The 25679-nt window shown below is 35.7% G+C and overlaps 1 protein-coding gene, 1 long non-coding RNA gene and 1 other non-coding gene across 14 annotated transcripts in view; 2 read left to right on the forward strand and 1 right to left on the reverse strand.

The window, feature by feature from the left end:
• PKP4 (plakophilin 4) overlaps nucleotides 1–25679 on the forward strand; it is a 291835-nt gene that overhangs the window by 67595 nt on the left and 198561 nt on the right. For 10 of the 12 annotated variants that reach the window (XM_077153913.1, XM_077153914.1, XM_077153915.1 and 7 more), the window contains one exon: nucleotides 11722–11858. In XM_077153913.1, the coding sequence (XP_077010028.1) occupies nucleotides 11727–11858 (132 nt within the window). In that variant the 5' untranslated portion in view covers nucleotides 11722–11726. Of the gene's footprint in view, nucleotides 1–2299; nucleotides 2993–11721; nucleotides 11859–11965; nucleotides 12063–25679 lie in introns of those variants that run through there. The other 2 variants (XM_077153912.1, XM_077153919.1) reach the window with 2 other exon arrangements.
• Nucleotides 1381–9169, reverse strand: LOC143677654 (uncharacterized). Its single transcript, XR_013172777.1, has 3 exons — nucleotides 9104–9169; nucleotides 4334–4413; nucleotides 1381–1541 (listed from the first exon to the last, which is right to left on the reverse strand). It is a non-coding gene; the product is annotated as an uncharacterized LOC143677654 (long non-coding RNA).
• Nucleotides 2129–2235, forward strand: LOC143678406 (U6 spliceosomal RNA). The gene has a single exon (XR_013173218.1). It is a non-coding gene; the product is annotated as a U6 spliceosomal RNA (small nuclear RNA).

Consider the following 25679-nt stretch of genomic DNA (forward strand, 5'->3'; position numbering starts at 1 on the left):
GGTGGGGCCTCTGATTCTGCCTTTCTTAGAAGCTGCCAACTGCTGCCAGTATTGCAGGGTGGCCACACTTTAACAAGGTTCTAAGGAATCTTCAGGAGGCAATGTACTCTGCGCCATTTCCAGGTCATACCGTGTTTTGGAGGTACTTGTAGTGCTCTATGGAGCATACTTTGAGAAATTTAAACACTTAAAGTTGAATCTTTAAAATTAGAAATGAATTAATTTGTAATTTAAATAGAAGACTGATGCAGAACTTCTAAGTTGTGATCTGCCCAACAGCCTAGTGTAAGTCCCAAAATAACTAGTCCGGGTTACAAGAAAAGAATATCATGAACTGAAAAGACAGCCACTAGATGATATAGCAGGATGTTATTGGATTACATACTATTTTTTTTTGGGGGGGGGGTACATGACCTGGGATTCGAACCCGTCTCACACATGGAAGGCAAGCATCTACCACTGAACCACTGTACTTTTTTTAATTTTTAATAGGACTTATAGATATTATTAAATGCTCAAATCCTTAAACAATTTTTACTTTATTTTTATTGCCTCTAGCAATTCATCTGTAAATTACTATATTTCTCAGTCCCCAAATGTGCTATGCTAATGACTTCATTAGTCTCTAAATTTTGTTAACACTAGCATCTGATAGGAAAAACTAATGATAAAAACAAATCTTTTATTTAAACAGCTTGAGGTTTGATATAGTTTACCATACTCAATTATATAGAACAAAAGTCTATGAAGGTTTTTGGGTGGGCCACGGTGGCTCAGCAGGCAGAGTTCTTGCCTACCAAGCTGGAAACCTGGGTTTGATTCCCAGTGCCTGCCCATACGAAAAAAAAAAAAAAAAAAAAAAAAAAAAAAATCTGTAGAACCTAAAACAAATTTTGAAATTAAAAAAAAGTTAATAAAATTAATTAATACATTATAGGTGGGGGGGGTTTACCCCACCTGGCTCCTTCTGCTCCACCTAAAATATAGTGCCCCATTTTTGCCTGCCTCTTAGAACTCTTCTTTGAACTTCCTTCTGTTTTGAGCTCTTAATTCCTTGTTTATCTCTAGTTGCGTTTTATTATAGCTGTTAATTTATCTTTTCTTCCCTTTTAGGTTGTAAATGTGATCCAAAGTCGGGGTCTTACTCATCTTTACCAGTTACTCATCTTTATCTTTACCTAGTTTATAATGTGGTATATAATCATTAGAAGGTTAATGTTATATTAAATAAATATCTCTATAAATCAGCATAAAATTAAATATTTTGGTCTTATGCTACTTAAAACTAATGTAATTTATTTTCTTATCCCCATCTCCTGCCATGATAAGAGTTAATATTAGCTATTCATTATATCACAAACTATCCCAAAACTCAATGACTTAAGCAGTGAAGATTTTTTTTAGGGTGACAAAGAGGTTCTTTTGTTTGGCCTTTCCTGGGCTCATCAGGGGGCTGCAGTCAGCTGGAGATCCAGGCAGGGCAGGATTGTCTAAGATGTCCTGTCATCTTATATGTCTGAAGTCTGGGCTGAAATGATTTGCTGTAAGAAATGTTGAAATTGTTTGCCATTTAAACAATTTTTAAATGTATAATTCAGTGGCATTAATTATGTTTATGTTTTGCTACTATCACCAAATTCTATTATTACAACATTTTATCACCCCAAACAGAAACTCTTTATCCTTTAAGCAATAACTCCCCATCTTCCCTACCCCCAGCTCCTGGCAACCGCTCATCTACTTTATGTCTCTGTGAATTTTAGATATTTCTTATTTCTATTTTAGATATTTCTTATAAATGGAATCATACAATATTTATCTTTGTGTCTGGCTTAGTTCATGTAGCATGATGTTTTCAAAGTTTATGTATCAGAACTTCATTCCTTTTAATGGCTGAATAATATTCCATTGTATGTAAATACTACATTTTGTTCATCCATTCATCTGTTGGTGGACACCTGGGTATTCCACCTTTTGGCTATTTGTGAATAATTCTGGTATGAATATTGTGTGGTAGGATCTGTTTGAGTTCCTCTTTTCATTTCTTTTTAGTTATATACCTTGGAATAGAATTCTTGGTCAACTGAATTCCTTCAAGACATTTAGGAGTCATAAAACTATATTTAGTGTGCTTGCTTCAGCAACACATATACTAAAATTGGAACAATACAGAGAATATTAGCATGGCCCCTGTGCAAGGATGACACACAAATTTGTGAAGCATTCCATATTTATTTTAAAAAAATGAAAACTAAAAGCTAATTATATCTAGTGTAGTTTTAAACCAAAAGTGGTTTAATTCTCTTAAATATGAATTATCTTTAGTATTTAAGCTATTAAGTATTTAGTTACCAAATATAACATCTGATAAGAATATATCTATCAAATACATTGGTTCTACCATGTTAATCTTTTTCCTTTTTCTTAAATAAAACAACTACAGAAGAGTATAAAAAATGTATATATAGTTTAAAAGAATATTAAAAAGCAAACAAATCCATGCAACTACTGCCCATGTGATCCCAGTACCCAGAAGGTCTTCATGTACCCCTCTGAGATCATAGCTCCCTCCTTCCCTGCAGAGATAAGGTCTCTTCTGACTTTGGTGATGGCCCTGAGCTTGCTATATATGCAAGCATTGCCAGTAAACAGTTTTATTCTGCTTATTTTAAGAACTTTATGTAATTGAAATTCTACTGTTTGTATTCTTTTGTGACTTGCTTCTTTATTCAACATTATGTTTGAGAGAGTTAGGCTTGTTGCATAGAGCTGTGGTTCATTTGCTTTATTAATGTTGCATTAATATATCACACTATATTTATCTACTCTCCTATTAATGGTCACATTGGGTTGTTTGCAATTTATGACTTTCATGAAGAATGCTGCCATAACCATACTTGTCTGTCTCTCCAGGTGCTCATGTGCAGGAGTGCTCTACATAATTAAGAATGAAATTACTGGGCTGTGGGATATATGTTATCAGCTCTACTAGGTAATGCCAAAATTTATTCCAGAGTGTTGTTCCTGTTTACAGACTCATTAACAGCATGTGGTAGTTACAGTCATTTGACATCTTTGCCATTCTGCTGGTTTGTATTGAAATCTTATAGTATTAATTTGTGCTTTTTGAATCGCTAATGAGATTGAGCACCTCACTGTTGGTCATCTAGATTTCCTCTTTTCTGAAAGGCCTATTTACACTTTTCGTCTATTTTTATCTCAGGTTATTTTTATTGTGAAAATAAATCAATAAATCTAAACACTGCTACACAATAGTTTATTTTCTAGAGTTGCTATGTTGTTTGACACATAGCTCCCTTTTTGCCAAGAAAATTATAACTTTTTGGATAAACTGCCTGATTAGAGGTTTTGTATTTAGTAAAATACCTCCAAGCCTCCTAAACAGTTGTAGAATTTGTAGTACTTCTATTTCCAGGATATTATAAAAGTATAACTGTTAAAAATTTATCTACTGCTCCTTTTAAAATTCTAGAAAAGTTATTTAACTTTTCAGGCATTTTCTTAATTTCTCAATATTCATTCTTTTCCTCTTCTGTAATATTTGTTCCAGACCCATCATAAATGAAGCAAAGAAAAACTTATCTTTGCTATGTAACAAAATACTCAGTATTTTTTCTATTTTTTATTGATAAAATATTTTGTTTTCTCCAATGCTTATTTAACACTCTTTATTCTATGCTATTAGTATCTTACTTTACACTTTAAACCAAATTTAAATTTTCATGCTTTTTTTTTTGCCCTTATTTTTGCTTAATTTGTTCTTAGGCATCATTACTTTATCAATTTTGAAATGTGGTTCAATCATCAAGACATTTTTGTGAGTATTCAAAAAGAAATCCTGAGATATATATATATATGTTATCCTCCAAACTACTAACTAAGAGGCAGGAAAAATATGTAAAGTACAACTCACTTGATAAGATGAAACAAAATATATTTAATATACTTTGACCAGTGTAGATTAAGGAGGGTACAAATGATTAAAGAGAGAAAAATCCAGTACCTAGTGGATATTCCATCTTAGAAATTTAGTACACAGATTGTTTTATTGATTAGTATCTTTTGTGGTAAAAAAATATAAATATTTTCCATTTACAATTGCAATCAAATATGATTTGCAGCCTCACACCCATAACCTGCAAACAAAGCCTTCAATAATCATATTAGAATGCATATGGCCTGCTGCCTCAACAGCAGAAAAATTGCCTGATAGTTCATATAAGATACATACACACGCACACACATAAAATTATACTAATAGTTTCACATAAAATGTCTTTGTCTTCAAAAAGATTATAGTGAAAATACATACCACCATTCTTAGCTTTTTCCCAAAATGTGTTTTAGGAGGTTCACAAGAATGCAGTCCAAGAGTCTGATAGAAATAGGGACCTGGGCAAAGAGGAAATTTCTAAGTTAAGGCAGGGATAAAATGAGAATACAAGCATGTGTACCTGTACTTGTAAGAGTTGGTTACAAACTCATTTCTGAGCTTTGTACTGCCGAAGTAAAGGGAGAAGCAGGGTCGGTGATCAGGTTCTAGTATCTACCATTCACTCAGGAAAAACAAGGCTTCCTAACACTCAAGTGCCTTTTTATATAGACAGTGTAAAATGGCAGACAGCATTCTGAAAATTCTCAAGAAACATTCACATCAATTAACAATTCAAAAGTTATTTTTTCTTAGTGCCAGATTCAAGATATGGAGTCCTGAAGTTTCCTATTTGAAATGCTTGCCTAGTGCTGCATCCCTTCTCTACCATCCCTGCTGTGTAACCACCTAGACTCATCAAAGCCCTCTCGTGATAGGGAATGTACTGCCTTCAGGGGCAACTGTTAACTCAAAAAGGAAAGACCTTCCTGAACTTGCCCTGTGGCTTCAATCTTAATTTTTATTCAAAGAAATATAACTGCTAGCTAAATTTGATTCAGACTGTAAACATAGTAAGATAGATAATTAAAGTTATTGAATAACCATTAGCTTTTAGTTTTGCTCTTGAAATTGTAACATAAAAAGCCTAACCTTACTTGCCTATGTCAGTCCTTCAGAGGCTTATAGAAGCCTGCTTGTCTGCAAAGGCCTTCTCTTCATTGGGCCAAACATTTTCTTCCTGTTGGTTTAGGTGGTCCTCGTAGTGTTACTCTTGTCCCCTGCTCAGCTTTGCGCTAATGAGGAGCAGGAGCTGTGCCATTCATTTCATTCCTGTTTCTGTGCCGGGGAACAACAACTGAATTCCCTAATCATCCCACTCATCCTCTCCTGAATGGAATACACTTGTACCTATTCCAGTTAATGTGCCACTGGTAACTGGAAGTGGATACATCCCACAGAGATGGACTAAAGGAGAATTATACATCCCATCTTCCCATCAGTTAAAATACTTGACCTACCAATGTAGCATAAGATTGCCTTAGCTTTTGGTCAATTTCACTCTTAAATCTAAAGTGCCTAAATGTTTTCCCTCACATGCTGCTGGGCTGACCTAAAAACAAGATCCTACATTTATTCTTATTTTTATCTGATTCAAATATGAGTTTTCCTAGATGTCCAAGAGTTTGAATATGTCCTGAATATTATTATTTACATCCTGGCTAAAGGTGTCAGTACTGTGTCAGAACTCTGTGCCATTCCATTGGAAACCTCTGTACATTGATAAATTTCACTCAACTATTTACAGATTGTTGAGTCAGCAGTTACCCTTGTCCTAGCCCCTTTTCTATGTTATTATATCGTGAGGGACTTACAATATCATACTTCCTCACTGGGGTCTAAGATACACTGCATTGTCCATAGTTACACTGGTAAAGACAGAAATTAGACCAGCTTAACACAACTTTTCTTTGGTGTGTTCCTTTTTTGGTTCTCACAGATCATCTCTTGGATGAAATCCTTTTAAGAATCTCACCTAAGATCTGTCTAGCTCTCTAGTTTGTCGTGTGAAGAGTCTACTGTCTCCCTTTCAAAAAACAAAAAGCTGCATAATTTTCGTTTTCAGTCTTCTGCCATCTCTTCCATTCTCTGTAGTACTCCAGATAGCCTTAAAATGTCTCAGTGACCTATTTGTACATTTTCTCAGGTCTTCCTAATGTGATTGCCCAAATCATGTGAGTTGAGATCACTGAAGTTTAATTTCTCACAGTCTCTTTCCCTATTTTAGTACTCAGTACTTGCGTCCTTACTAATGGAAAGAAGCGATAGCACTCTGTTGTCCTAGTCTAACATTGATTCCTCTCAACTTCTTAAATGTTCTATTATTGCTATCAGAACTAAAGGAAAATGGACAGAAAATCTTAATAGCTTTATAGTTTGCTGATATTGTGGCTGTTCCTGCCCCATGTTGCTTTGTGGTATTAGGTCTATTCCAGAGATAGAAAGGCAGGGAAGTGTGTCACCCTCAGTAATGCAGGGATGCTTGGTCTTTCTTCTTTGTCCAGTGAGTGTGATTGCCTACCATGTGTGTCTTTGAGGAATCAGAATAAAACATCATCCTTGCCTTATGAAAAAATCATCTCCTGCCGAGTTTTTTAGCATTTGTGTTTCCCTTACAAAATTTAACCTTTTTGCAGCTAACGTCTTCCTTTTTGTCCTTAGTTTTATTATTCCATGGTTTGCATCTTGCTGTGAATTGTCTTTATCTGATTTGTATTTTGCAGCATCAAATAGATGACCAGACACTCATGATTAGTTTTATAACCCTACCTTTGCACATAGCCTCTGTAATATATGGACAGAGTGGTATTCAGAAAGTGCTCACCTGATTTCATTGATACTGGGCAGTCAAGGTCATCAAAATAAATATACTTATTTCCCCAATGACATGTCTGTTTCTCCTTCTCTCATACACTCTATAGTCATTAGATTTTTCTTCTCTCTCTTTTTTTTTTCCTTCACGCACTGGTTATTTCATGATATTATACTCTTGACATTTAAAATTTTTGGTTCTTGGCATTATTTGTTTCACTGTTGCATAGTAACATTTTTGTTCTTTGCAACCATCTGCTTATTTTAAGGTGTATAGTTTTTTAATAGTGTAAAATCTTTTCATGACTTTAGTTGTCTTAAATGCTAATCTAGGATCTTTATGTATGTTATTTTTTCTACAGGGACCTCATGTGTTGTCTTTAATGAGCACTTGATAAATACAGAAAGAGGGAATTTTTACCCAGTTAATATTTTAAGTGTTTTACGTTTTGGTAAGCACACCAGCCATACCAAGAAATAAAAATTGTCATAAAATCATTCCATTGTGTTGAATAAAGAATTAATAAACCCAGCTTTTACCAGTGAGCAAAGTGAGACGCAGAAGATGGTAACTTGTCCAAGGGCTCTAAGTTTTGATTCTAGATCAATTCCACCAAGCCCAAACTTTCTCCTCCTACAAGTACTGGTAGAGATCCTCCTCCTTGCAAATGAGGACCAACTTGGGCATTATGCATCATGAAAATATGAAAATGGGCAATAGGGAATTCATCTGCCAGAGAAGGCATGAGGGCTCTTCATGGGGCTTGTTTCAGGGGGAAAATGCACAGATAAACTAATCAGACCTGTTGTCGATTTCTACATATTTATATGGCAAGAATAAAACAACTGCAGAAACCAGGAATCTGGACATAGCTCCATTAACATGGAAGTCAGGAAAGAGAGGAATAAAGTGGGATCTAAGAAGGTGGAATACATATCTTCCCTTTTACTTCCAGCTCGTAAATTTTGGAAATAATCAGCAGGTGGTTGTTGAACTTAAAGGGAATAAAAAAAATTCCCAGATCAAATTACAAAATAGGGTATTATGGGAGTTAATTGATAAAAAATTGAAGTGCAGTAGAAGTAATTTTTAGGAGAAAACCATGAAGGATATTGAGAACGGTATTTATGGTTTCAGAAGACTGAATTTGAGTGTACAGAGTAACAGATGTGAACAAATATGGTCTCAGGAGCATCAGCACTTGGTAGAGTTTGCCTGATGACTGAGATGAAAAAGGTTCATCTTTCATTCATGTGTTTATTTATTCAGCAAACATCAGTTTGGCACCTATTGTATATAGCAGGCACTAGTCTAGTCTCATGCTGTTTTAGGCATTGCTCTTAAGGGAACAGTGAGAGAAACTGACATATAAACAAGTTATTGAAATATTTACAGTATTTAATGTGGGCATCTTTTCCTGATTTTTTTTCAAATTTGTGTAAAGTTCATATCAGATCAGTAAGTCTCCTGGCAAATGGCAAACACATTGCTCTCAGTATGTGTTATCTTAAGAAAGGAACTCTATCTCCTGCCAAGAACCTGTTTTTCTGTCATAAGCTATGAGCCTGAAAAATAGATTCTGTTTTGGACAGTGTCACTGTATCCATTATCATCTTTGGATAATCAGATTCCTTTAAGGAAATGAAACTAGCTATAGTACTCTAACTAGGATGTCCTTGTTGCTAGTTACAAATGCATTTTATTTCTTTCAAATGAAGCAAAGGTTTAATGGTTTGTTTTCAAGCTTCTTTGGTTTTTTTTTTTCTAAAGTTTTTTTATAACATATATACAAAGCAAAGAAATAAAAAAAAGCAATTTTCAAAGCACTCTTCAAAAAGCGGTTACAGGATAGATCCCAGAGTCTGTCATGGGTTACCATATGATCCTCTCGTATTTTTCCTTCTAGCTGCTCCAGAATATAGGAGGCTAGCGGGCTTAAATACTTTATCATCACAATTGACTTTTTTATCCTTCTTTTTTTGTGAACAATAGCATGTATACAAAAAAGCTATACATTTCAAAGCACAGCACGACAATTAGGTGTAGAACATATTTCAGAGTTTGACATGGGTTACAATTTCACAATTTTAGGTTTTTACTTCTAGCTGCTCTAAAATACTGGAAACTAAAAGATACTAATTTAATGATTCAGCATTCATATTCATTTGTTAAGTCCTATCTTCCATCATCACCTTTGATCTTTCCATACCTCTCTTTGGGATTGTTTGGGCTGTGACAATTCTAAATTTTTCATATTGGAAGGGTCTGTCACTAATACGGGATAGAGAGATGAAACTATTTGATGTTCTGGAGAGGTTGGGTTAGGTTTCAGGACTTACCTGAACCAGGGACTCATCTGGAGGTTGTAGGTTTCTGGCAAGTTACTAGTGCCTGGAACCCTTGTGGAATCTTATATATTGTCCTAGGTGTTCTTTAGGATTGGCTGGAATGGTTCTGGTTGGAGAAGGGCAGATTATGATAGGTAGCAAGGTCTACCTGAAGCTTGCATAAGAACAACTTCCAGAATTGCCTCTTGACTCTATTTGAACTCTCTCTGTCACTGTTACTTTATTAATTACACTTCTTTTCCCCCTTTTGGTCAGGATGTAGTTGTTGATCCCATGGTGCCAGGTCTGGATTCATCCCTGAGAGTGTTTTTCCACGTCACCAGGGCAACTTTCACCCCTGGATGTCATGTTCTATGCAGTGGGGAGGTCAGTGATTTCACTTGCAGAGTTGGGCTTAGAGAGACTGAGGCCACATCTGAGCAACAACAAGGTCCTCCAGAAGTAACTCTTAGGTATGCCTATAGGTAGTCTAAGCTTCTCCACTACCTACATAAGCTTCACAAGAGTAAACCTCATGATCAAGGGCATGGCCTCTTAGAACATCTGCATCAATTCAGAAAAAGCAATAAAAAGAAAACAGAAAAAAAATTCTTATATACCATACTCCTTACCCCTCCCCTTCACCTATCACCAGCATTTCAATCTAATAAAATTTATTTTAACATTTGTTCCCCACATTATTTATTTATTTTTAATCCATATGTTTTACTTATCCTTCAATAAGGTAGACAAAAGGAGCATCAGAGACAAGGCTCTTACAACCACACAGTCGCACTGCGACAGTCATGTCATCATACAATTATCTTCAAGAAACATGGCCACTGGAGCACAGCTCCACATTTTCAGGCAGTTCCCTCCAGCCTCCCCCTTACACCTTAACTAAATATCTATTTAATGCATAAGAATAACCTCCAGGATAACCTCTCAACTCTGGAATCTCTCAGCCAGTGACACTTTATTTTGTCTCATTTCTCTCTTCCCCCTTTTGGTCGAGAAGATTTTCTCAATCCCTTGATGCTGAGTTCCAGCTCATTCTAGGATTTCTGTCCCATGTTGCCAGAAAGGTCCACACCCCTGGGAGTCATGTCGCACAGAGAGGGGGAGGGCAGTGAGTTTGCTTACTGTGCTGGCCGAGAAAGAGAGGCCACATCTGAGCAACAGAAGAGGTTCTCTTGGGGGTGACTTTTAGGCCTAATTTTAAGTAGGCTTAGCCTATCCTTTGCAGGATTAAGTTTCATATGAACAAACCCCAAGATTGGAGGCTCAGCCTATTATTTTGGCTGTCTCCACTGCCTTGTGAGAATATCAAGAATTCTCCACTTGGGGAAGGGCATGGCCTCTTGATTTGGGTATCTCTAAGGTTTGACACAGTATCTGGGGATTTCCTGATGGAAAGGTTTCATAGCTCATAGTCTTTCTCCCATCCCTCAGGGGATTTTTGCCAATACTTTGTGATTATCTGCTTAATAAACTCAAGGATGTTTCCAGGCATTACGATAATCTACACAGAATTAGAGAATCTCTTTCTTATTGTGTTTCCAATATTTCAATTGTTCAAATGAGCTACACAGATATGTTGAATTAGACTATACACTGCAGAAAATTTAAGTTCCAGATCAAATAAACCTTTTTTCCATTGGTCTCAAAGAGTATGTGTGGTTCTAAAATATAGACACTGTCTTCCTTACCCCTATTTTCTGAATTACTTTAATCCCAACCTGTTAGGCTTCGTTCTTATCTCTGAATATATAAAACAGCCTCTCAGAATTCAGAAAAAATAATCACGACTCCAGACTTAATGTGTCTGCTCTAAAAGCTTACAATCTAGGCCCTTGTTTTCTTATTAGCATTTTCTAAAGGTGACCATACCATTGTTTTCTTTTTTGTTTCTTGTTTATTTTGTCTCACCAAATGTCCCACATGTTCATTCACATACTTGCATGCCTCACGACATTGTTCCTTTTTGTAGCTGCACAACCTTTTGTAGCTGGACAAGTATACACCATCATTCGCCAATCTACTTCTCCGTCAGTGCATCCTTCAACCACCTGCATTCATTGGGCAAGGCTTCTTTGATTTTTAAACCTTTTTATTCCTATTGCCTAAGCTTCTCTTCTAGTCAGTAAAGTAATCTCCTTTTAGATGTTTTTGCGTGTTTGAACTTCTTTGAAAACTGACTGCAGTGTCTATTATTATTTAGTTTCCTGATAAAATTAAAAATCATATTTACTTAATGGTAAATTAACAAGCATTGTGCTTCAGCATTGTGTTTATGTTACATTCTATTAACAAGCATGTAACAAGTTGCTTGTCTTCAGTGTATACTTGAGTCTCCTCCTTTGCCCTTTTCATATCATTCTCTATGTTGCTGCTTAAGTATTTTTTATTATTATTATTTTATTATTTGTTATTGCTAGCCATTTTTTTTGGCCCTAAACATTGTTTTTCAGAAGTCAAATAGCTTTAAAGCATTGTGATCAGTGTATGTGGAAACTGAAATATTAAGTCCATGGTAGTTCCTATTAACTGTCTGCACATCCTCAGTCCCATGCCTGTTTCTGCACAGGAGCCTGCAAGAAAGTGTTAACTCTTTGCCTGCTTGATTGCAGGAGGAATGCCAGCTCCTGAGCAGGCCCCACTGGTGGAGGAGGGGCAACCACAGACCCATCAGGAAGCTGCTTCCACTGGCCCAGGCATGGAACCCGAGACCACAGCTACCACTATTCTAGCTTCCGTGAAGGAACAGGTATGTTCTTTTATTGAAATTCACAATTTATTTCTTCAATGCCTTTGAAAATTGATCTTGTAAATTTGTCTAACGTCCTTGACGCCTTCACATTTTCTAATTATAAGGTGTTTACATCCCTGAGTACATTGGGATGACTGGCATGTAGAGCTGCTCCAGGTGCCAGTCAGAATCGGAACATGCAGGATACTTGTGCGTCTGCAAGTAAGGACAATATCGATGGTGATCGGTGTCTCTGTCTCACACATTGCAGAGTGTGTGCATGCACGCAAAGCTGTGTAAAGCATATTTCAGAATGCTGATTTCCATATCAGGACTCTGGCCACTGGATGCCTTTAAGACACTTAGCTATTTTGAACATTTTAACATAGGTTTTATATAGCGTTGTCCCTGTGATTTTTGGATGAAGACTATGTTTGTTGTGTTTGCCTCAGTCAAAGTATATTCATTTTGTGAGCTAATGTTCTAAAACTTGTCAAACTGTGCCATTTTGCTTCAGCATCGTGTTTATGTTGATTTTTTTTAAGACACTAATGTTGTTTATTCTTCCAACCCAAGTAGACTTCTGAATTACTTAGAGAAATTGGAATTCTGGAATTTCATTCCTTAAAATCTAAAAGCTTAATTAAGGTCATTATAAATTCATAGTTCCAGGAATGGTTTGTTTTTCTGCTCCCTCCCTCAAAAAAAAAAAAAAAAATGTGTATATTGTGTTAGGGTTATTCTGATAGCGATAATCTAACAGTACTTTTTTTTAAATTAAAAAAAATTTTTTTTAACATAACCTACAAACATGAACATTCTTACCATATGATCATTCCATTCTTGGTATATAATCAGTAACTCACAGTATCATCACATAGTTGTATATTCATCGTCATGATCATTTCCTAGAACATTTGCAACAGTTCAGAAAAAGAAATAAAAAGAAAAAAGAAAAAAATTAATACATGCCATACCCCTTACCCCTCTCTTTCATTGATCACTAGGATTTCAATCTGCTAAATTTATTTTGACATTTGTTCCCCCTATTATTTATTTATTTGTAATCCATATGTTTTGCTCATCTATCCATAAGGTAGATAAAAGGAGCATCAGACACAAGGTTTTCACAATCACACAGTCACATTGAGAAAGCTATATCATTATACCATTGTCTTCAAGAAACATAACAGTACATTTTTTTAAAAAGCTTATACTTGAACTACTGAATCTTTTCTCGGGAAATTTTGAAACTTAGATGTATATTTTCTGGGACGTTCTTTTAATAATCAGTATCAGCAGTTCAAATGATTAATGGTGACAAAGCATGAAAGAATATTTAAGATAAAACCTAATTATTTTACTATTTGTCATAACTTGGCTAGGTATGTGGCATGAAAGATCACTCCAGATCTATGGCATGTCTGACCTTACAACTGTATTTTCAAGAAAAATTCATTTTCTTGAAATGAATATTGGCATACCAGTATGTCAAAATATTTTCCATTTCTCACTGAAATGTGAAGTTTTTAAAGATTCCACAAAGTAAGAGTTTGAGAGAATACAAGAAAAATGTAGTCAGTTCTGTTTTCATTTTTCATCCGGCTATAGTATGTCTAAGCTTCCGTCATTGTTGGGGGCAGGGAGTGGGAATGAAGACTCTTTTTCTTATAACACTTAATTGTTAAGATTTGACCCAAGGATAAATAAGAATGAGAAAGCTCATTTATTAGGAGCTCTTGGTGTATACTGCATTTTGGTGAAACATAAAAGAAACTGTATCAGAATACCTAGAACTGACTTAAAAGTAGAACCGCACTCAGTATTCATAGCAACAAGCACTTTGTGCTGTTACATCAAAACAGATACCCCGCACATTGAAGGTGCAGAAACTTACGATTTTGGCATTAGAATTCCTCAATGGCCATAAATGACTTCAAAATTTTTTTCATTTGCTAATAGTGTTCAGAATGGATGTTTTGTAGTAGATAGCAGAAAGGGTTCCAGTTTCTAGAGGTAGCCAAAAAAATACTGGTAGTTATGTTATTTATTAAAATATTATACACCTCCCAGATTACCTAGATGGAAGAAGAATATATTCTAACCTTTTAAAGTATTCTGCGACAGTTATATATATTTTCAGTTTTGTTTATTTCGTTTCATTTTTAAATTGTTTGTCAAGGAATTGACTCAGCGCTCAGCATCGCAATCGTTCAGGTCAGGACAACATATCTGTCTCTTGTTCCAAGATACTCACCTGGTATTAAATAGCTAACTCTAGCCCTCATAAGATTTTTGTGGCACCAGGTAATATATTGTAATAACTCTGTAGTTGCAGTAAAAATTTATGACCCTCCTGAAACTCCTGGGTCACTCTTATCATCTGCCTGGTGGTTCAGAGAACAGAAAAGTTAGATAGAAATAAGAAAGCTAGTTTTTATTAACCTTATTTATTTGATGTTTTATTTTTAAGAGATCATAGATTTACAGAAAAATCATGCAGAAAAGAGTTCCCGTATACCTCCCCTTCCCCCACCATACACATAGGTTCCCCTGTCACTAACACTTTGCAGTAGTGTGGTCCCTTAGTTACAGTTGATGAAAAAATATTGTTTTAATTGTACTTTTAGCCATGGTCCATAATTTATGTTAGGGTTTACCATATTGTATAGTCCTATTTTTAAAAAAAATTTATTCTAGTAACAAATATAGATCCTAACATTTCCCTCATTTAACTCATTCAAATATATAATTCAGTGATATTAATCACATGCACATTGTTGTGCTACTGTCTCCAACATATATCTTTGATTTTTTAAAATTTTTTTGAATTCTATTTATTCATTTATCTAGACATAAATAATTTTTTATACATGTATATATGTGATAAAATACTAATGTTTTATGTGCAGTTTTTTCCTTTTTATTTAACCTAACTTCTCTTCCCTCTACCCACAAGGTAATCCCACATAAAAATATATTTGATTTTAATCAGAGTGTGACAATCTTGGCCTATGTATTAGACTCAAATGGAATAATTTATATATTTTTAATTCTCTTTACTAGGGTCACTATTGAAATTAATTCCTTGATCGTGTTTTGTATCAAAAGAATAATCTTCTTGGATGAAATACATAATTATTTTAAATAAAAATAACCTCATTGCCATGCAGTGTCTATAGCCATGGTGTGACGGTTATCATCTCTGCTGATCTCAGAGACAGCAGACCTTGTCTGGTGACAGCCATGTCTCAGGAAGGGTATTTCATTAGGGTAAAGAAAAAATACCTGGGTGGATGGGCTGGGTTCCTGCTCTGGCTCTACTATGTATTGACTGTGATCTTGGGCAGGCTTCTTAACCTCCCTGAGCCGCAGTTTCCTGACCTGTTGAATGTTATTGTTAAAATTGTTAAAATTGTTATTGTGGACATTACTTTATGTGAAATGCTGACAGCAGTGCCTGGTACCTCTTAAGGGCTCATATATCATCCTCATCATCTCTATGTAAGAAAAAAAGTCTCTCTAGGGATTCAGTGAACCTTCTTATTATAATGTTGATATCAGAAGACGAAAACATTCTGAATTCATGGTAACGTTTATACTGAACAATATTTTACTTTTGCATGACATTACACTTTCAAATTTATTTCACCACTCGGGTCTCGCAAATTAGAATAGCTTCATCTGTATATTATGAGAAGTAAAGCATATGAAAATAAGTCTTACAAACAATCTGATTTACTGAAATCCCAAATGTATCGTCAAGGCTCTTGGATTACAGAATTTTAAAGTAATAGCTTTTAACACTCACCTAAATTTTGAGAGGAAAAATTTTGGGTTTTCCATGAGTAAAATACAACAACAACTGCATTATTTCATGCATATTTCCCCTGGGAAATTCATGGTGAGTAGTAACAAAGTAAATGGCAAGCAACCAATATCTGTCTTTTTAACAAACAGTCTGTTAAATACCTTTAATGATTTAGGATGCCATAAAAACAAATAATCCTCCATAGGACTGTGCTGTCCCTAGGATCCTCTTATGCCAGGAGCTGATCCTTGTTCCTTGACATGATGCTGGAGTTCACATTCTTTTTCATGAAGTGATAACTTTTCATGTTCATGTGAGCCACAGATAAATATCTTTGCAGATATAGGAAAAATTCCTTACTCATTGGCAAACAGAAGGAGCCTACTTCTACTTTTTTTAATAAGCAGTTAAATATAGTTTTCCATTTTGATGAAGTCCTATTTATATAATTTTCTTTTGTTGCTTGTACTTTAGATGTAAAGAGAAGGAACCTACTCCTTTTCAATGCTATCTCCTTCATGAAGCCTGGTCTACCCCAGCCTGAGATCAAACTTGTCTTGTCTGACCTTTACACTTTACATCACTTCTCTAACTCTTATCATATGCGCTTGGGCTTGTGTAATCAGCTATGTAAGAGCAGGACCACATTTTGCACGTTCTTTTGCACATTTATTACAAAATGCTCCTCCCTCAGCACCTTAAATTCATTAGCCTGCAGTCAATGACTGTTTAAGGAGGGAGTGAGTGAATGATACTATCAGATTACTTTGTCACCCACTTGCTGTTTGGTGAGAATATTGGGGCCCATAACAGATTTCCTAACCAAGAGAGTTCCACAAACAGCATCTACAAAAGTACCCAACTGTACATTCTTGTCTTAAGAAAATTTGAATTGGGCAAATTTGAAATTTGAAAAAAAAAATTGAAATGTGAATTGATCAATCCCTATTGATCCAAGAGCTAAATGTAATCTCTGGAGCAAACTAAAGTTTTATTTCATATTGATGGTCAGATAATGAGATAAGTGTTATAATTTTCATCTCCCATTGGTCCAATTCAGCTGAAAGTTATATTTTGGGCATAAAAGGATATCATTACCTTGGTGATGCCACAAACTGTCGACTAGCATCATGTTTACAAGTGATACCTATAACTGGTAAAAAAAAATTGTCTTTCATTTCAGGATCATGCTTTACGAGAAATTAAAAGTCAGCCCATGGGAATAGCAAAGTATTGTGATCCTTAGTTGAGTTTGAAATTATAGGAAGTATCAGTTGAAGTTCAGCTACCAGTTGGTTGTAATCAGATCGTGATTTGCCGTGTTCTGCTGTTCAGCTCAACTTCTAATGAGAATCCAGGAGTCCAGATGAATACTGATATGGCAAATGGAGAATATTTTGTGTCCTGATAGTTTTCAGGCATCTGGGAAACTTAATACTGAACTAGTTCCTAGCTTACTATCTAACATGTAATAAATAGACAAAGAAATAGAACCAACTTTTGTGTCCCATCAAAGAGCCCTGCCTCATCCTGTGAAAACCTTAGACTAAAATTATTGATAGATCCTTGAGAGGGACAGCACAACTTTGGATGCAGAGGAATTGGAACTTAATAAACTACTGTCTGCTCATCCAGAGCCTCAGCATTGTCCCCCACAACTTTTTCCGATGAACCAGAGTGATCATTTCGCAGGCAAAAGGAAGAAATGAGCCAAGGTCCTGTTCAGATGTATAGGATATTATCAATTGGCAGAGTACATCATAGTTTTTAACTTATAGGATGTGTAGAATCACTCTTTAAAAGAAGATGGCATAATCAATCACAGATACAGTTAACAAGTCTGTTCCATAGCTGCTTATTGGGTACAAGTTGATTTGCATCCTGTAAGATTACAACTGTAATATTTATTAGACTCTTTCATCTTGTGTCACAAAGTTGCTTAAGTAATTGAGATCTCTGTTTGAACTTGGCCCTAACTCCCCAGGCATTCTAACACCTGTTCCATTGTTCTCTCACAAATCACACTCTTATTTTTGGTTTATGGTTGAAGAAGCTTGGAATTTGTGTTGAGTTTGAGACCAATCCAGATAGCATGAAAAGGTAAGCAAAGAAGAGATTTAGTAAAACAGACTAATTTTATATGGATCGTCTGACTCTGGTCGAGGTTCCAATTTGGTTACTGGATGTATTTGTTTTATCTTTATTGAGTGAAAATTGCAAAGTTCCTCATTTGTGAGGGTCTCAAAGATAATAGTTCTTTTTAAAGATATTATTTTCTGAATTGTTGCAAAAAAATATTTAATTCTATCTTCAATGAGTCTATATTAATGTCAGTGATATTCAAATATCAAACTATGAAATAAGAGTCATTACAGATCCTTACATGTTTAAGATAAATAAGGATATTTAGAGGCCAACTGTGGCCTATTGCTATCACTTCGTCTTTATGTGGATATGTTAGCTTCAGTAACCTACACCCTTCCCATGTGGCAGAATGCCCAGAACTGAACAAACTCCAGTACAATTATTTACTTTATTCCTCTGAAACTGAAACAGCTCAACTGTTCTGCACCTGCCTTTGCAACTTCCTTTTATTTGGCTTCTACATTTATTTATAATAAAATAGTTCCTCTCTGACACACCTCAACCACATGCAGAGGACTTTGAAAAGACAGAATTTTTATTTCAACTGTAAACAAGCATAGTTTACCTCTCAGCTAATAGCACTTTACTGTAAATACAGTGCCTAAAACGTCTCATTATTCCTACCAGTAACTACATTATCCTGGCAGTCATGTAGGTATCCAAACAGTAAACCCTACACCTATTGTGCATATTGTATACTTCTGGTGGAATAATTCGTACATTATGAATATTAATTAATTGAAAGCCCCAAATTCAAGAACATTTTTACTTTTACCCCTTTTTTATTTAAGTAGGCTATAAGTATGCATTGTATTATGTCAGTTTTATGTAAATTTGTTAACTTAGGCATTCTTTAATTTTTACCTTTGAATTTCATTACCTTTCCTTTACATGTGAAAGAAATAGAGTATTTTTCCTTTGTTAACACTTAAAGTCATCCCTGACTTTGCATTAAAGTTACAGTTTCCTTTTCAGTTGAATGACACATAGTTTACAATTCCTGTTCAGAGTTAAGTTATGAATATATGGAATAATTTTTCCCTGTACACGCAAACTTTATGCTATTAAATTTGAAATGAGTGACTGCTGAGTTGGTGAGATTAAATGGATGACAGAGTCATTCAGAATTGAATTCTCTGCGCTGCATGTTCATTTTTCTTTTTAGAATCACTTCTGGAGAGGAAATTATTTCAGAAACATCCTTTTCCCCTCAGGCATAACCCTAAAGTTACTCCATAGCTATAGCAAAATGATCTATTTGCTGCCTGTTCTCATATTTAAGTGTCCTCAATTTCCAAATTGCCATTCTTTTTCTTTTGTAGAAGTGGGTCCATATGGTTTTTCTTTATCAGTTTTTGTTTTATGAATGTATTATTTCCAAAGTGTTCAGATCTGCTCGTATCTCAGCAAAGTAATTTAGCTTGTGATTATTTCATTTTAGTCATTCCTAAGGAAAATCATTTAAAATGCAACGTTCTTTTCAAGTACTTTAAAGACAAATACTGTGTCTTAGCTTATAGAATCTTAAGAGTTTTTAGGCACACAGAAGTTAATAATAAAGGGGTTAAACATAATAGAAACAGTTTGCAAGCAACACATTTCTGAAACTTGACAAGATTCCTCTATATTCTAAGTAATCATTTCAAATATAAAAATGGCTGTCATAAATTGGAAGATAATGAAATCTCGTTTCTTAAAAGGAAATTTAGTTTTCCTTTAAAAAGTAGACCTCAAAGCATTTCAATATATAGACTATTTAGTTTGTATTTTTATTTGTAGAATTTTTATATTTGGCAGTTCCTATAAAGCAGCATGAAATCAGAAAAAGGGTTCCTCATATACCGTCTACCTTAAGCAGCATATATCTCATTTGCAAGTTTCACAAAAAATATTTTAAGGGCGAATTCCCCAGGCCACGGCGGCCGATGACCGACACCCCTTCCCTGCGGGCGGCTTCCTGGTCCGGTGGCGAATTCCACAGGCCGCGGAGGCCGGCGACCAATGCCCCTCCCCTGCGGGCGGCTTCCTGGTCCGGTGGCGAATTCCCCAGGCCGCGCGGCCGGTGACCGACGCCCCTCCCCCGCGGGCAGCTTCCTGGTCCGGTGGCGAATTCCCAGGGCCGCTGCGGCCAGCGACCGACACCCCTCCAGGGAGAGGAGGGAATTTCCGACAGTGACAGGGATTGGGTCCAACCAAACACCAATAGGGGAATTAATAAAGGAGCCACAGGGTCCCCTCAAGCTGCGGCAGCTGACGCCCCCACCACGCGTGACCCCCCAGACCAACTGAGAGAATTGGATCGGAAATCCCCAGGCCGCGGAGAACGGTGACCGGGGGGATCCCTTCCAAACACGTGAGACAAACGTGTGCCACGAGCGCCACCTACTGGGCAGGATAAGAAAAACAGAACCCAGAGATTTCACAGAAAAATCTTACAACCTTGTTGGGTCCGACACCCAGGGAAATCTGACTAAATGCCCAGACGCCAGCAGAAGATAACGGTCCACGCTCAGAAGATTGAGAATATGGCCCAGTCAAAGGAACAAACCAATAGTTCAAATGAGATACAGGAGCTGAGACAACTAATGCTGAATATACGAACAAAAATGGAAAACCTCTTCAAAAATGAAATCGATAAACTGAGGGAGGACATGAAGAAGACATGGGCTGAACAAAAAGAAGAAATAGAAAAAGTGAAAAAACAAATCACAGAACTTATGGAAGTGAAGGATAAAGTAGAAAAGATGGAAAAAACAATGGATACCTACAATGATAGATTTAAAGAGACAGAAGATAGAATTAGTGATTTGGAGGATGGAACATCTGAATTCCAAAAAGAAACAGAAACTATCGGGAAAAGAATGGAAAAATTTGAACAGGGTATCAGGGAACTCAAGGACAATATGAACCGCACAAATATATGTGTTGTGGGTGTCCCAGAAGGAGAAGAGATGGGAAAAGGAGGAGAAAAACTAATGGAAGAAATTATCACTGAAAATTTCCCAATTCTGAAAGACCTAAAATTACAGATCCAAGAAGTGCAGCGCACCCCAAAGAGATTAGACCCAAATAGGCGTTCTCCAAGACACTTACTAGTTAGAATGTCAGAGGTCAAAGAGAAAGAGAGGATCTTGAAAGTAGCAAGAGAAAAACAATCCATCACATGCAAGGGAAACCCAATAAGACTATGTGTAGATTTCTCAGCAGAAACCATGGAAGCTAGAAGACAGTGGGATGATATATTTAAATTACTAAAAGAGAAAAACTGCCAACCAAGACTCCTATATCCAGCAAAATTGTCCTTCAAAAATGAGGGAGAAATTAAAACATTCTCAGACAAAAAGTCACTGAGAGAATTTGTGACCAAGAGACCAGCTCTGCAAGAAATACTAAAGGGAGCACTAGAGTCAGATACAAAATGACAGAAGAGAGAGGTATGGAGAAGAGTGTAGAAAGAAGGAAAATCAGATATGATATATATAATACAAAAGGCAAAATGTTAGAGGAAAATATTATCCAAACAGTAATAACACTAAATGTTAATGGACTGAATTCTCCAATCAAAAGACATAGAATGGTAAAATGGATTAAAAAACAGGATCCTTCTATGTGCTGTCTACAGGAAACACATCTTAGACCCAAAGATAAACATAGGTTGAAAGTGAAAGGTTGGGAAAAGATATTTCATGCAAATAGCAACCAGAAAAGAGCAGGAGGAGCTATACTAATATCCAACAAATTAGACTTCAAATGTAAAACAGTTAAAAGAGACAAAGAAGGACACTATATACTAAGAAAAGGAACAATTAAACAAGAAGACATAACAATCATAAATATTTATGCACCGAACCAGAATGCCCCAAAATACGTAAGGAATACACTGCAAACACTGAAAAGGGAAATAGACTCATCTACCATAATAGTTGGAGACTTCAATTCACCACTCTCATCAATGGACAGAACATCTAGACAGAGGATCAATAAAGAAATAGAGAATCTGAATATTACTATAAATGAGCTAGACTTAACAGACATTTATAGGACATTACATCCCACAACAGCAGGATACACCTTTTTCTCAAGTGCTCATGGATCATTCTCAAAGATAGACCATATGCTGGGTCACAAAGCAAGTCTCAACAAATTTAAAAAGATTGAAATCATACACAACACTTTCTCGGATCATAAAGGAATGAAGTTCGAAATCAACAATAGGCGGAGTGCCAGAAAATTCACAAACACGTGGAGGCTCAACAACACACTCTTAAACAACGAGTGGGTCAAAGGAGAAATTAGCAAATACCTCGCGAATGAAAATGAAAACACAACATATCAAAACTTATGGGACGCAGCAAAGGCAGTGCTAAGAGGGAAATTTATTGCCCTAAATGCCTATATCAGAAAAGAAGAAAAGGCAAAAATTCAGGAATTAACTGTCCACTTGGAAGAACTGGAGAAAGAACAGCAAATGAATCCCAAAGCAAGCAAAATTAAAGAAATAACAAAGATTAGAGCAGAAATAAATGAAATTGAAAACATGAAAACAATAGAGAAAATCAATAAGACCAGAAGTTGGTTCTATGAGAAAATCAATAAGATTGATGGCGCCTTGGCAAGATTGACAAAAAGAAAAAGAGAGAGGATGCAAATAAATAAGATCAGAAATGGAAGAGGAGACATAACTACTGACCTCACAGAAATAAAGGAGGTAATAACAGAATACTATGAACAACTTTATGCTAATAAATACAACAATTTAGAGGAAATGGACGGGTTCCTGGAAAGACATGAACAACCAACTTTGACTCAAGAAGACATAGACCTCAACAAACCAATCACAAGTAAAGAAATTGAATTAGTCATTCAAAAGCTTCCTAAAAAGAAAAGTCCAGGACCAGACGGCTTCACATCTGAATTCTATCAAACATTCCAGAAAGAATTAGTACCAACTCTCCTCAAACTCTTCAAAAAAATCGAAGCGGAGGGAAAACTACCTAATTCATTCTATGAAGCCAACCTCACCCTCATACCAAAACCAGGCAAAGATATTACAAAAAAAGAAAACTACAGGCCAATCTCTCTAATGAATATAGATGCAAAAATCCTCAATAAAATTCTAGCAAATCATATCCAACAACACATTAAAAGAATTATATATCATGACCAAGTAGGATTCATCCCAGGTATGCAAGGATGGTTCAACATAAGAAAATCAATTAATGTAATGCACCATATCAACAAATCAAAGCAGAAAAATCACATGATCATCTCAATTGATGCAGAGAAGGCATTTGACAAGATTCAACATCCTTTCCTGTTGAAAACACTTCAAAGGATAGGAATACAAGGGAACTTCCTTAAAATGATAGAGGGAATATATGAAAAACCCACAGCTAATATCATCCTCAATGGGGAAAAATTGAAAACTTTCCCCCTAAGATCAGGAACAAGACAAGGATGTCCACTATCACCACTATTATTCAACATTGTGTTGGAGGTTCTAGCCAGAGCAATTAGACAAGAAAAAGAAATACAAGGCATCAAAATTGGAAAGGAAGAAGTAAAACTATCACTGTTTGCAGACGATATGATACTATACGTCGAAAACCCGGAAAAATCCACAACAAAACTACTAGAGCTAATAAATGAGTACAGCAAAGTAGCAGGTTACAAGATCAACATTCAAAAATCTGTAGTGTTTCTGTACACTAGCAATGAACAAGCTGAGGGGGAAATCAAGAAACGAATCCCATTTACAATTGCAAGTAAAAGAATGAAATACCTAGGAATAAATTTAACTAAAGAGACAAAAAACATATATAAAGAAAACTACAAAAAACTGTTAAAAGAAATCACAGAAGACCTAAATAGATGGAAGGGCATACCGTGTTCATGGATTGGAAGACTAAATATAGTTAAGATGTCAATCCTACCTAAATTGATTTACAGATTCAATGCAATACCAATCAAAATCCCAACAACTTATTTTTCAGAAATAGAAAAACCAATAAGCAAATTTATCTGAAAGGGCAGGGTGCCCCGAATTGCTAAAAACATCTTGAGGAAAAAAAACGAAGCTGGAGGTCTCGCGCTGCCTGACCTTAAGGCATATTGTGAAGCCACAGTGGTCAAAACAGCATGGTATTGGCATAAAGATAGATATATCGACCAATGGAATGAATAGAGTGCTCAGATATAGACCCTCTCATCTATGGACATCTTATCTTTGATAAGGCAGTCAAGCCAACTCACCTGGGACAGAACAGTCTCTTCAATAAATGGTGCCTAGAGAACTGGATATCCATATGCAAAAGAATGAAAGAAGACCCATATCTCACACCCTATACAAAAGTTAACTCAAAATGGATCAAAGATCTAAACATTAGGTCTAAGATCATAAAACAGTTAGAGGAAAATGTAGGGAGATATCTTATGAAACTTACAATTGGAGGCGGTTTTATGGACCTTAAACCTAAAGCAAGAGCACTGAAGAAGGAAATAAATAAATGGGAACTCCTCAAAATTAAACACTTTTGTGCATCAAACAACTTCATCAAGAAAGTAGAAAGACAGCCTACACAATGGGAGACAATATTTGGAAATGACATATCAAATAAAGGTCTAGTATCCAGAATTTATAAAGAGATTGTTCAACTCAACAACAAAAAGACAGCCAACCCAATTACAAAATGGGAAAAAGATTTGAACAGACACCTCTCAGAAAAGGTAATACAAATGGCCAAAAGGCACATGAAGAGATGCTCAATGTCCCTGGCCATTAGAAATGCAAATCAAAACCACAATGAGATATCATCTCACACCCACCAGAATGGCCATTATCAACAAAACAGAAAATGACAAGTGCTGGAGAGAATGCGGAGAAAGAGGCACACTTATCCACTGTTGGTGGGAATGTCAAATGGTGCAACCACTGTGGAAGGCAGTTTGGCGGTTCCTCAAAAAGCTGAATATAGAATTGCCATACGACCCAGCAATACCATTGCTGGGAATCTACTCAAAGGAATTAAGGGCAACAACTCAAACGGACATTTACACACTAATGTTTATAGCAGCGTTATTTACAATTGCAAAGAGATGGAAACAGCCAAAATGTCCATCAACAGACGAGTGGCTAAACAAACTGTGGTATATACATACGATGGAATATTATGCAGCTTTAATACAGGATAAACTTATGAAGCATGTAATAACATGGATGGACCAAGAGAACATTATGCTGAATGAGTCTAGCCACAAACTAAAAGACAAATATTGTATGGTCCCAATGATGTGAATTGACATTCGAGAATAAACTTGGAATATGTCATTGGTAACAGAGACCAGCAGGAGTTAGAAATAGGGTAAAATAATGGGTAATTGGAGCTGAAGGGATACAGACTGTGCAACAGGACTAGATACAAAAACTCAAAAATGGACAGCACAATAATACCTCATTGTAAAGTAATCATGTTAAAACACTGAATGAAGCTGCATCCGAGCTATAGGTTTTTGTTTTGTTTTGTTTTTACTATTACTTTTATTTTTCTCTCTATATTAACATTCTATATCTCTTTCGGTTGTGTTGCTAGTTCTTCTAAACCGATGCAAATGCACTAAGAAATGATGATCATGCATCTATGTGATTATGTTAAGAATTACTGATTGCATATGTAGAATGGTATGATTTCTAAATGTTGGGTTAATTTCTTTTTTTCTGTCAATTAAAAATATATATATATATAATAAGTGTTTCACTATCACTTTCTAAAAGAAAATAAGTTAATGCATATGAATGATTTTATTTATTGTTCAGAAATACAAAAATAAAATTATATTTTCAGAAAAAAAAAATATATATTTTAAAACCTAAATCAGGTTCAATG

The sequence above is a fragment of the Tamandua tetradactyla genome, chromosome 3 (assembly GCF_023851605.1).
Source record: "Tamandua tetradactyla isolate mTamTet1 chromosome 3, mTamTet1.pri, whole genome shotgun sequence".
Taxonomy (NCBI): Eukaryota; Metazoa; Chordata; class Mammalia; order Pilosa; family Myrmecophagidae; genus Tamandua; species Tamandua tetradactyla.